Consider the following 13541-nt stretch of genomic DNA (forward strand, 5'->3'; position numbering starts at 1 on the left):
TAGCCCTGAGAAACTGTGGGAGGCACCAAAATTTAACAGATCCTAAAAACTACTCCATAGGTTGAGCAGCATATTGAGTGCTGAGCACCTCTGACGATCTGGCCCCAATTATAGGTACCAAAGTCATTTGAAAATCTAGCTCTGTGCTCACAGAGAATGGACACTGCAAGGGGATAGTGACTTAGACTGAGTGGCAGAACTTCAAACAGAAACGTACAGAAACCTTACGTTAAGACCATGGTCACCAACTGGTAGATTGCAATCTACCGGTTGATCGCAGGGCCTCTATGAGTAGATCTTTAGCTCCTTCTGGATTTCGCGCCTACGCACAACTAATTTTGGATTGGCAGTCTGCAGAGCAGCTACTCATGGAGCAGCAACATAGGTGAGTAGCTGTGGTGGGATCTGTTGGGTCAGGAGGGCTGAAACACCCTGGCCAGCTGGCCCTGATGGAGGAGGCTGTGCCGCGCACCAGCTGATCAGGCCACTTTCCTTCTGCTCTAGCCCACATGGAGCATGGTGCCTCATGGCTGAGCACCATGGTCAGCTGGCCAGGCAGCCACTCCTCTTTGCTCCAGCCCAGTTGCCCTGCGCTCAGCCCGGGGAAGCTGCGCCGCTCTCCTGCTGGCTGGGAAGCCCTTTCTCTTTGCTCCAGCCCAGCTGGAGCCAGACTCAGCCTCCTTGGGCTAAGCGCCGTGCAGCTGGGCTAGAGCAGAGGGGAAGCTGCCTGGTCAGCTGGCCACGGTGTTCAGCAGAAGCAGAGGCTGCACTGCACTCCAGATGATCAGGTGGCTTCTCCTCTGCTCCAGCCCAGGTAGAACGTGGTACACCTGGGCTGGAAACCATGGCCAGCCGCTCCTCTGTGCTCCAGCCCACCTGAACTGCGCTCAGACGTGGGAGACTGTGCCTCACTCCAGTTGGGCTGGAGCAAAGAGGAAGGGCTTCCAGATCAGCAGGAGCGCGGAACAGCCTCCCCGAGCTGAGTGCAGGGCAGCTGGGCTGGAGCAAAAAGGAGGGCTGCCTGGCCAACTGGTCATGGTGTTCAGCCTAGGTGCACTCTTCTCTGCAGGAAGGGGGAGTTGGCCCCAGAGGAGGCACCCGCTGGAGCTTCCCTGCTCCAAAGGGGGAGAAGTCCTGGGAGGAAGTAGGTGCAGGGGACTCCCTACTCCCACTGGAACCCTGTCCCCTCTCCTCCACTGGCACCCTGCCCCCTGTTGCAGAACCCTCCCCCCTGCCCGCACCCCAGAACCCTGTCCCTTGCCCCCACTGCCACTCTGTCCCCTGCCCCATCAGCCACTAATACCCTTTCCCAATACCACATCCCCTGCTCTCACCAGCACAGTTGGGGATACATTAGTGAGGCTTGGGGGATTTTGGAGAAGGTGGGTTTTTTTGTTTGTTTGTTTTTGTTTTGCATCTCCCTTGTGTAGCCCCAAGTGACTTTTCTGTGGGTCAGTGACCCCTGACCCAAAAAGGTTCCCTGCCCTTCTCATAAATAAAGACAGTGCAGAAACTTTTTGTGTTTGACATAAGTCTTTTATTTAAAAATGAAGCCTGGTCAACAAACCCCCAATTGGGGCCAAGCCCCCATCTGGCCACAGCGTTATAACACTCCTGTACTCCCCAGATCCTAGATCTGAGCCTATCATACGCTGGAACCCCCTGCTCTGAGCCCCTCACATACCGCAACCCAAATTCCTGCACCCTCCTATCCACAAGCCTGTGGCTTGCTTAGTACCCCAACCCTCCATCTGACTCCAACACTCCCCAGCCTGGAGCCCCCTTCCCGAGCCAGCGTCCCCTTCTCCACCTCCTCCTGCATCCAGATTTCCTCCCAGAGCTTGCGCCTCTCACCCCTTCCCACACCCAAATCCCTCATTCCCACCCCAGAGCCCTCACATCCTGTCTCAACCCAGTGAGGGTACAGCTAGACTGCAGGAGTTTTTCCAGGATTCCAGAGATACCCCAGAAAAAACTTTTCTGCATCCAGGGATGTGTTTATTCTGCCGGGTTTTTTTAGTGGAAGAGCAAACATGCTTTTTCAGTAACCCCTATATTCCTTGTTCCACGAGGAATAAGGGGGCTGCCAAAAGAAGGGTTTTTTCTGACAATTGGTCCAGTCTAGACAGGCTAAATGTTGGAAAAACCTCTTCCTACAGAAGAATTGGAAAAAAGTGACAATGTAGAGTGTATAAGGGCTGGGGATAGCAAGTGATGGAGAGGAGGAGAATTGAGAGGGCGGGGCTTCAAAGTAGGAGTGGGGTTTTAGGGGAGGGGTGGGGCAGTAGATCTTCTCTTGTTCTGAGACTTAAAAAGTGATCTTGAGTGTAAAAAAGTTGGAGACCACTGCATTAAGACACCACTATCTCCTTCCTAAGCTCTAATTTCAACTGGTAATTAAAGATTTCCCACTAACCCCAATACAGTACATCAAGCATACGTGTTCCAATAAAGCACAGTTATGAAAGCTACAAGATACCGTTAGTCATGCCCTCCCAAGAGTACAGCTGTACAGGAAATAAAAATATAAAAAGCCACACACCACAGCAGCGAGTCTCAGGCATGGCTTAACTGACTGAGGCAATGGGCTAAAAATAGACAGGTAGAGGGTTAGGCTCCAGCTGCTCCGAGACCCTCCCCAGCCCAGGCTCCAGTTCAAACATCTACATGGCTATTTTTAGCCCTGCAAGCCTGTGTCAGTTGAATGGGGCTGAGACTTGCTTCTGCAAGGCTGGGGGGGAGAGGGAATGTTCCTAGCTGTGTAGAGATACCTTAAGATAGCAGTGGGCAACTCAGGCTAGTGAATGGGCCACGTGAGTGGCCCTCCAACTCAGTGGGCTGCAAGGTTGTTGTAACCAAGACAGTCCCCTGGGATAAGGCAGTTTTGCTAATTGCACTTGCATACCAATAGGAAAAAAACTACATGGACTGAAACCAGTGGTATCGTGGGCCACACTTATGACCTCACTGGGCTGCAGGGTTGCCCACAACTGCCCCAAGACATCTCCCAGCTTCTGAGCCTCTAAGCAAGCATCATTTGGGATGAAACTGCTTGATAACGAGGGTCAGTAGTGGAGACAGACACAGCTTATGTGCTGATCCCAACCACAACCAACTACCCATGGAAAGGTACCAGTCAAAACCTTCAGAATGATGGGCGGGCATAGTTCTCAACTCTTAGTCCTGAGTGGGAACAAGGATGGCACCAATGGATGGAGGCTCAACAGGGCCAAAGCAGTCTGTCATCTGTGCTGGGTTCGAAACAGCTCACTTGATGAAGCTTCTGCCACCTATGAGGTTCCCATGCTATTGCTCCCAGTTCCAAAACAGATTTACAAGGGAGTCCTTCGTGCCAATCCTTAAATCAGCAGAATAATTGCCACTGTGTGTTGCTGACACGCCTGTAGGTACGTTTGCTTTGCCTCTTTAGAGTGTTCTCTTCCTGGTGGAGATTCCAGCACTAAGACTAGACATCCTGTATTTTGGGGAGTTCAATGCCTCTCAGGACCATTTCTGACAGTCTGAACATTCCATTATTCATGGAACAAATAGGAGGCACTTCTATTCCTTCTCTGAAGAAGGAGCAATCAGGATCTCTCGAGTTAGGCAGCCAAAACACACTAGTCACTTCTGGAAACATGGGCCATGGCTTTTAATAGTAGGTGCAAAATGCCACTATTAAACAGCCCTTCTAATGAACTTAGAGCACAACTCCAGCTCTACCAGTCCTTGACCACCTCCTCCTCCTCCCAGTGTCAAATAAAATAGCTCTATTGGAAAGGAAGGCAGAGGGGGGAGGAGGCTCTGTCCCTCTCTTGACAGACGCAGGAAAGGGTCTCTTCATTAAGGACATTTTCAAAAGAGAGAAAAGAGAGTGCACTAGTCTCTACGAAAAAGCAACATTGACACAATTAGGAAAACAGTCATTTCCTATGAGACAGACCAGGGTGGATGTGAACAGGCAGGTTTGCTCTGCAACTGCATGTTGTTCATATAGTTGCTGTACATCCTTCCTGCTGGAGCTTAGCGTCGCCACAAAGAACAACTTCCCCCCCAGTCAAAAAAAAACCAACACACAAAAAAACCCACAACTAAGCCAGGAAACTAGGACAAAGAAAAGAAAAAGCTCCTTGATGAACTAGGTAACTGGGAAGGAACAAAGAAGGAAAGAGCAGTGACTCCAAAATATGGTGCTTAGATGAAGATGCTAATTTTCTACAATCTTGTTATAATGAGACTGTTGGAAATATTGCATGAGGCTCATTTTTAAACATGAATGTACACCAGAGATGAAGTGTCTACGTTCTGGTTATGATTTCATAGGGAGCTATTACATTGGAGAACATGCAGTGCAACAAGGGTGGGTTGCAGTTGAACTTACTTTAAAGGGGAATTAAGGAGATGCCAGTGTGTCCAGACAGTAGTACTGAATACATGGGAAAGGATAACAGAGGGCAGACATGTGGTCCAGCAGTTGGAACAGCAAAAAGTCTGAAGTTCCACTCCCAGATTGAAAACTTGCTCTCTGGATGCCCTTGGGTGTCACTTTACCTATCTGTAAAATGGAACTGATGCTTTCATGGCCAGAGCCATGTTGATTAAGCCATCCATGCTTGTAAATATTCAAGATCTTCTGAGGAAAGGTGCCAGAGAAGTTCACAGCACTGCAAAATGAGATCACATCTACACTACAGACTTCTGCTGGCATTAGTCATCAATCAGTGGCATGGTCCCAGACAGACACAGCTATGCCAGCCCCTATTACAGATGTCATTATACTAACAAAATTGTGCTTTGACTGGTACAATAAGTAGTCCTATGGCACCTTAGAGACTAACAAAAACATATAGGATTATGAGCTCAGCTCATCAGATGAGTTGGAGTGGAAATAACAGAATCCAAGGTGTATATATAAATGCAAAAGAAGTACCGGACAATTATCAGACTATTATGAAGACATCATCAGACATTATCGGACAATTATGAAGCTAATTAAAAGGGCTGGACGTGGGAATTTTTTTTAAATTACAGACTAACACAGCTACCCCTTAGACTTTTTTTATTTTTTACTGGTACTGTGTGTGTGTTGGGGGGGGATGGGACTGTAGGTGTGTGGAATACATTATACTGCTATAAGTACAGCTTTGCCAGTATAGCTACTTGCAGATTAGGCATGCTTGGCAGTATGGCCCAAGTTAAAAGTGCTGCCAACTTACTGAGGAGAGGAGAGCTGGAGCCCAGGGAAGCAAATAAATAGGAAATCCCCAGAAAACACAATCAGTTATCGGTTAAAGCAGTGTTTCCTGTGTCTATGACCAGCAAACCAGAAAAGAAGACATTTGTAGATAATCATCTTTCACTAGCTGGGGTGGGATGGGGATGGAATCATATAAACAGATTATCTTGAACAAGTGCTGTCAGTTCACACAACCAAGAAGAAATGGGTGTTTCAAAATAATATTTTTTAAAAACTTCAGACTTCACCCTCAGTGAACGCTTCATTTCACAGTTCCAGGCACTGCATTTTCTAGCTGTCAGCGGACCCAGGGATTCCCAGGGAACCAGAATTTCATGGGAATGAAAAGGAGTTCCCAGCAGTGTCTCCTTCTAGTCTAAACTGCCTCTCTGAGATGGTGCTGCTCAGCGGTGGGGTCCGATCAATGGAAATATATGCGGTCAACTCAGTTTAAAAGTAGGGTGAAAACGGATGTATCCTTTCCTGCCAGCAAAAGCAGGGCAGGGAGGTGGTGTTCCACTACTGCACAGGCTGTAAAAAAGCTGCAAGAACCACCAATCATCTGAGACAGCCCTAGTCATCCTAGCACCAAAGCATCACTGACTGACCCTAACATGTCCAGCAATAACTGGACACATCAGCTCCAACTCAGGAAGGAAAAGGCATGAGAAATAAATAGCCAAACAGAACAAAGAACACAGCCCTTCACCCACAAAAAACCCTGGGGGGGGGGGGCTCATAACTGGGACAAACATGTTGACCTTATTACACAGACAGGCCTATGCAACCTATTGTTCAATTAACACAGCGGTGTAGAGCTGATTAACTATTCATTGCAGGCAACTACTAGAAAACCCCTCTTGCTACGTACAGAGTAAGATTTACTTCTCAAATAACATGAAAAACAACAGGGCTCAAGTTCTTCAGACCGTTACTTAAAAACAACCAAAACCGGATCTCTTCTAAAATCTAGAGCCGTGGAAACTCAGGCAAAGATTTTCCCGAGATTCGGGGTGTGGTCCCTGCAAAATTCTCCAAGCAGGGAGAGAGTGCGAGACGATGGGAGGGGTGTAGATCGCCCTTCTATGTAGCTCGTCCTAATTTGTCTAGCTTATAAACAACTAACTGGCTTTTAACTCTCTCCTTCCTACCCGTAGCAGCCCTTTCCCAAGCAACCAACTCTCAGTCTTAATCTCACAGCAACAGTTTCCCATTCATATCTCAAGGCTGGGAAACATCTTCCCCCACTCTGTCCGGATTCCCTGTTCGCAATACCAGAGGAGGAGGAGCACTAGATAGATTTTTTTAAAAATCAGGTTTACGTCTCTCCTCATTTTGAGCTAATTTGTTTTTTAGAGCCAACTTCACTCTACATATTAGAACATTTGGCATCAAAACTAATTACAAAGATAAAAAATCTTTATAGAAGAGATTCCCCCCTTTAAAAAAAAGGAAAGGAAAGGGGGGGGGGAACAGGTCTGACTCCAGTTTCCAGCCTCTAATCACGGGTTTGCACGCTTTAGTGATTATTTAGTGCCCATCTACTAGAACGCCAGAAGACAAATCGGTGTGCAGATGTAGTTATAACTCATTCCCACGAGCGAAACACCCTCAGATGTTATGTAACTACGCACCAGACTTAGTACCCACACCTTCTCCACTCAGCAGAGATAAACAGAGCTCCTCCATGCCTCCCAAGCGTCTACCAATTCAGTTTACAGGTGGTTTACTAACTCTGGAGGGCGTCGGTGCATTTTAACCCTGGATCAATCAACGAAAGCCTTCCGAATGTAACAGCCCGTTAAAAACCACCTCTAGATTTACGGGGATTTTTAAAAAAAAAAAAAAAAACCCAATTCTGAACGGTTCCTTAGCAGGATAGGAAGAGCTCACGGCTCAGGCCCTTGTGTGTTTCCAATGCAACAACCATTTTTCCTGGGCTAAGCCTCCTCCATCTTCCAAGCCCTCTGCAGCTCCCTCATCGCTCGTAGCGGTTCGGGGCAGGAGGTTTTGCGCCTCCCGCTCACGCCAAGCAAAGCCAAGTCGCCGCTCCATGCTGAGCCCGCTGCATTGTTTGGGGGAGGGAATCTCCCCCCCCCCCCCAGCCAGGAGGAGAAAACACAACACAGCCCCCCACGCATCGCAGGAGACACCACGCCGCCCCCTGCAGCGCCGCGAGACCAGGGGGGAAGACGCGCACTCACCCAAAAGACAAAATTGAAGACGAAGAGCAGGTATTTGATGCACTTGGTGCAGCCTTCCACTCCCATGGCGGCAGAGGTCGGTGGGCAGAGCTGCCTGCCAGACGGGGCCTGTTAAATCAGAGCGAGCAAAAGCGCCGCAGCTCTTGTAGAGGGTGGTCCTCTCTGTTTTCCTTTGGGACTTCCGCTGACTGGCGAGGTGCTAGGCTGTTTCTCCGCTTTATCTCCTCCCTCCTTCCACTACAGACACCCCCCGACTCTGTTGCTAAGCCAGGATCCTCCCACTCAGACGTAGGTCGTTTTTCCAGAAGAGGCTACCGCCTCCTGGGGGCAGCCAGCCCAAAGTCCCCCCGCCGACTTTCAACCCACGTCTGAAATGCCACAGAGATGATAATAAATAATAATAATAATAATAAATAATACTTGGCCGTTCTCAAGCAACTCTGAGAGGAGACTGATGGATAAGTAGCTCTGGGTCCCGGTTTACAAATCAAAGTGACTACTGAAAAATATATTGCTAAAGGATCATTGAATTCAGCAGTGGAGCCGCTCTGTGCCTGGGAATTTTTCCAGATGCCTGCTGGAAATTTGGGGTAGTTCAGGTTAAATCTGGCCGTTTTAAATTTGGGAAAGCTTTTGCGCATTGATTTCCCCCCCGGCCCCATCCCCATCTAATATGTATAATTTGTATTAGACCTGATGCCACAAAACACCCTCGCATCCCCAGCTCCCTGCCATAACACCCCTGCACCCCCCCAAGCCCCAACCCTGTTCCCTTAGCCCATCATACACCTCAACCCCCCTGTCCTCAGCCCCTTATACATCCCAACCTGGACTCCTGCACCCCCCACAACCCCAGCCCCTGCCATAACATCCCTGCACCCCCACACTCCAACTCTGTGCCCATTATACACACCAGCTAAGACTCCTGCACCCCCACATCCCAGTCTCATGCTTACTCATGCTTAACTATACTGTGGGGACTACTCCCATTGAAATCAATGTGACTACTTAGGGAAGTAAACTTAAGCACTCCATCTGAGGCCTAATCAGTGTAGAGTAGAGTGGAAATCTTGCTGCTTGTGTCTTGTTTATATCAGTGTTTCTCAACCAGTGGTACGAGTACCCTTAGGGGTACTCAAGAGAAGTGTGGGGGATATGTCAACACAATTGAAATTTGGAGAAAACTGAATTTTTGTTTTAAGTTTTATTGCGTTTTATTATTTTTGTACTTTTTAGACCCACAAATTTCAGCGCCCACCCTGCTACGATGAAGTTGTTTAAACAAAGGTGTTGCAATGGTAGAAAAAAATTGTGTGTCTGAAAACTGTAGGTACTGGGGGTACTTATATATATATATTTTTTTTGTGAAGGGGTACTTTATAAAAAAGGATGAGAAACACTGGCTTATATCACTTCTGTTTTTACATACTGGAATGAGGTTTGCTTTTTTTGCAGCAGTGTCAAACTGTTCACTTGTAGTTAGTTTGCGGTCCACTATGACTTCTAGATCCCTTTCTGCAATACTCCTTCCTAGGCAGTCATTAGGGTTGCCAAATGGTTTCAGCAAAAATACTGGACACACTTGACATTACATCACAATCTACATTACATCTTATTTAGAAAATACCGGCCATTTATATTTTCTCAATTTGTTTCCCGAACAGAACGCTCGAATACTGAACTGTCTGGTTCAAAACCGGACACCTGGCAACCCTAGTCATTTCCCATTTTGCATGTGTGCAGTTGATTTTTCCTTCCCAAGTGGAGTACTTTGCAGTTGTCCTTATGGAATTTCATCCTATTTACCTGAGACCATTTGTCCAGTTTGTCAAGATCATTTTGAATTATAATCCTATCCTCCAAAGCACTTGCAACCCCTCCCAGCTTAGGATCTTCCACAAAATTTATACGCATATTCTATATGTAATTATATAAATCGTTGATGATGATAGTGAACAGAACCAGACCCATTACCAAGCTCTGTGGGACCCCACTCATTATGTCCTTCCATAATGACTGTGAACTATTGATAATTATTAGGGCTCGACAAACCTTTTTATCTACTCGCCTGTGGCGAGTAGATTTTAGCCGGTCGCCCTGTTCACTGGCGGTGCACACATGCGCAGTGCGGGTCTGGCGCATGCATGGTGTGGGGCTGGCAAGTGGATTTCGCCGCGGTTTGTCGAGCCATGATAATTACTCTCTGGGAATAATCAACCAGTTATGCACCCACTATATAGTAGTCCACTCTACGTTGTATTTCACTAGTTTATTAATGAGAAAGACATTTGAGATTGAATCCAAAGCTTTTCTAATGTCTAGGTAGACCACTTCTACTACTTCCTCTTATCAACAAGGTTTGCTATGCCATCAAAGAAATCTATCAGGTTAGTTTGACATGATTTGTTCTTTAAAAATCCATGTTGACTGTTTCTTCTCTCATTATCTTCTAGATGTTTGCAAGTGGATTCCTTAATTATTTGTGCCATGATCTTTCCTGTTACAAAAGTGAAAATGACTGGCCTGTATTTCCTGGGTTGTCCTTATTTCCCTTTTTATAGGTGGGCTTTTTCCAGGCTTCTGGAATCTTTCCTGTCTTGTATTATCTTTGAAAAGTCATGGCTAATGGCTCAGATATCTCCTCAATCAGCTCCTTTGAGTATTCTAGGATGCATTTCATCAGGCCTTGGGAACTTGAAGACATCTAGCTTGTACAAGTAATTGTTAATTTATTCTTTTTCTAATTTTTTTTAACTCCGGAACCTACCTTATTTTCACCAGCAATCACAATGCTAGGTGTACAATCACCACCAGCCATCTTAGCGACAACCAAAATGAAGCCATTAAGTACCTCTGCCATTTCCACATTTTTGTTATTGTTTTCCCCTCTTTACTGAGTAGTGGTTCCAACCTGTCCTTCCCCTTCTAAAACATTTGTAGAATATTTTCTTGTTACCCTTTATGTCACTAGCTAGTTTGAGTTCATTTTGAGCCTATGCCTTTCTAATTTTGCCCCATACATAGTTTTGTTGTCTGTATTCATCCTTTATAACTTGATCTAGTTTCTACTTCTTGTGGGACTCCTTTTTGATTTTCATATCACTCATGATCTCCTGGTTAAACCAGCGTGGTCTCTTCCGTACTTCTTATCTTTCCTGTGTTGTAGGAAAGTTTGCTTTTGCACCCTTAATAATGTCCCTTTGAAAAACTGCCAACTCTCCAATTTTTTTTTCCTCTTAAGGTGTGTCAATACTGCACTCATAGCTCGAAATAATCTATGCAATTTGAGCTATGCAAATTGCATAGCTTATTTTGAGTCAACTTTGAAATAGCTTATTTCAAAATGTAGTGCTGTCTACTCAGCAGTTATTTCAAAATAAATCGCTATTCCGAAATGTCCCTTACTCCTTGTGGAATGAGGTTTAGAGGGATGCCATAATAGTAAGCCTGTTATATTTTGAAATAACAGGTATGCTCAAAAGACGCAGAATAGCTATTTTGGGATACCTCTGGTATCCTGAAATAGCACTGCAGTGTAGACGTAGCCCAAGAGACTTGCTTCCCATGGGACCTTCCCTAACAATTCCCTGAGTTTATTAAAGTCTGCCTTCTTGAAATTCATTGATTTATTTTGCTTTTTTCCCTCCTACCATTCCTTAGGATCATTAACTCTATCATTGCATGATCACTTTCATCCAAGTTGCCTTCCACTTTCAAATTCTCAATCAATTCCTTCCTACTTGTTAAAATCAAATCTAGAACTGCTTCCCTCCAATAGCTTTCTCACCTTCTGAAATTAAAAAAAAAATGCCTCCAGTACATTCCAAGAACTTGCTGGAGATAATGTCTGAACTACATAGGGAGAATAATATCAAAATGAAGATGGCAAAACTATTATTTATGAATGTAGCACCTACAGGTGCCAACGAAGATCCAGGTCCCATTGTTCTGAGTATTTTATATACACATAGTAAGAGAGATCCAGATCCTCAAAGGTATTTGGACACCTACCTCCCACTGATTCTTAGGCCAGCGAGTCCTTGCTGCAAAGAGCTTACAATTTTATTAAACAAGATGAAAAAAGGGAATATCCCTATTTTACAGATGCGGAACTGAGGCACAGAGCTATTGAGTGATTATCCTCTTTTCACACACACAGTCTGTAGTAAAGCCAAGAACTGAACCCATACATTCCTGATCCTTAGTCAGTGCTTTAATTATAACAGCATTTTTTGTTTGGTCTTCTGTTATAATCTGTATTGGAATTAAATATCCCCCCGGGAACATTTCAAATACAGTATTCCAGAACTGCAATGCTGAGCCTTCCATCAGTTTAGCCTGAGATCAGTTTGATTCAATGTGAAATTATCCAGAGTGTCCACACTTCAACACTGGAATTATATCCACTTGTTGGCAACACATGCATATTTTATTTCCTTATACTAGAGATGGGTCAGTTTGCTACCAAATTACAACCAGATGAAATCTGTTCACCCTGAAGGGAATCATATTTTCTGGGTTAAATCAGCTGGTGGTGCAATACATCCAGGTTTCCTGTAAGCTTACACTGGTATCAGAGAAACACATTCCGTGACAAGCACTCCAGCTTCTAGGAATGTACCAGAAAGGAACAAGAGGGGGGCCCAGCAGCACAGTGTTTATTATAGCTTTTGAATCACTGGTGTCCATTTTATTATGGGTAAATGAAAGTACCATGTCAAAACTTGTGTTTTTCTCATGTGACCTTATTGGGAAAGCAGAGATCTGTAAAGCTATGGATGGTGTGGAAATCCACTTGGCCCCAGAGCCTCAAAGATAATTAGGTGCCTAATTCCCAATGAAATAAATACGAGTTGGGTCCTCTGAAGATCTGAGCCTTGGCTATTGGGTAAAACTGCAGAGTTAGATGTGTGTAAATATGAAGCAAATTAGTGTTTCTTACCAGCAAAATGACAGGCTTTGCTCAGGCTAGTTTAATCCTTCTGTATTCTAGAAGGAAGTAACGACAGGTATTATTCTCCCGGGGCACTCACAGAGAAACCATTCCCCCATGGAGAAGGAAGACAGGGAAGTATGGCCCTACTCCTTCCATGCTGGTCGTTGAATGGACCCAGCACAGTGGGAGGAACTCAAAGGCTGGCCCACACACTAGGAAGCTCGAGGAGACCTTATGCTCTCATTATGGTGGTGTAAAAAACTGCACTTAAGAGGCCAATGGGAATACTGTGGGCCATCATCAGGGCTTAATTATGACATTCTGAGGCCCTAAACTATGTTAAGTGTAAGTGGCCCCATACATTAAAAGGAAATGTATTATTTTCACAGAAAGGACATTGAATATATAAACACCAAAGCTCTATATTTGCAATATATACAAAGATGAAGTTGTAAAAACAGAATAATAATGGCCTGTTTGCATTACAAAATAGTTTCAAATTAACATTTTGTCTACAGTTTCTTAATTGGTAGATATGAAAACTTTATCTCTACAGCAACACAAAAGCAGTTACAGTTACACGGACCAGGTTGTTGGAGAGTGTTAAGCCTTTCCTGATTTGTATTTTTCATCATTAACTTTCATTGAAAGAGACCCTTTGAACAATATCTAATTAGGTTTTAAATGATCTCCTTGGTTTCTCCAATGAACATTTCCAATTTTGACATGCTGAGGGAGCTTTCTGTGTCTAGTATGAAATTTCAGCTTCAGTCAAGATGTCCCAGAGACCAATATTATTGAACTTTGTGCTCTTTTTTCAGCTGTGATTTCAGGCTCTATATCCTCCTTTAGTCTAGTGATCACATTCACGTCTCTAATATCTAACTTAGTAGAAGCGACTTGTGCTTGCTGTGGCTGATTCTCTTGATCAAGGCTGGACAAGATGCGGCCTGGGGGAGCTGCATCCAATCCACCTAACACATTGATCTGGCCCATGAACTACATCTGGCTGCTTTCTGTTTCTATCCGGCTGCCCGTGCCACTGAATTTCCAGGCAGCGGCTCAGGCAGCAGGATCCTATTTCAATGGCTCATGGTTCCCAGTTGTGGCACTACCCAGCAGGTGCCAGAGTCGTGAGCCTTTTAAATAGCAGCAGCAATCCCGG

The 13541-nt window shown here is 45.2% G+C and overlaps 1 protein-coding gene across 1 annotated transcript in view; it reads right to left on the reverse strand.

Annotated features, from left to right (window-relative positions):
- The window catches only part of CD81 (CD81 molecule), a 78763-nt gene extending 71052 nt beyond the window's left edge, over nucleotides 1-7711 (reverse strand). The window contains exon 1 of the mRNA XM_006134911.4: nucleotides 7441-7711. Within this exon, the coding sequence (XP_006134973.1) occupies nucleotides 7441-7506 (66 nt within the window). The 5' untranslated portion in view covers nucleotides 7507-7711. The remainder of the gene's footprint in view (nucleotides 1-7440) is intronic.
- Between the last annotated feature and the right edge of the window lie 5830 nt (nucleotides 7712-13541).

Source organism: Pelodiscus sinensis, chromosome 5 (genome assembly GCF_052426305.1).
Source record: "Pelodiscus sinensis isolate ZL-2025 chromosome 5, ASM5242630v1, whole genome shotgun sequence".
In the NCBI taxonomy this organism is placed as follows: domain Eukaryota; kingdom Metazoa; phylum Chordata; order Testudines; family Trionychidae; genus Pelodiscus; species Pelodiscus sinensis.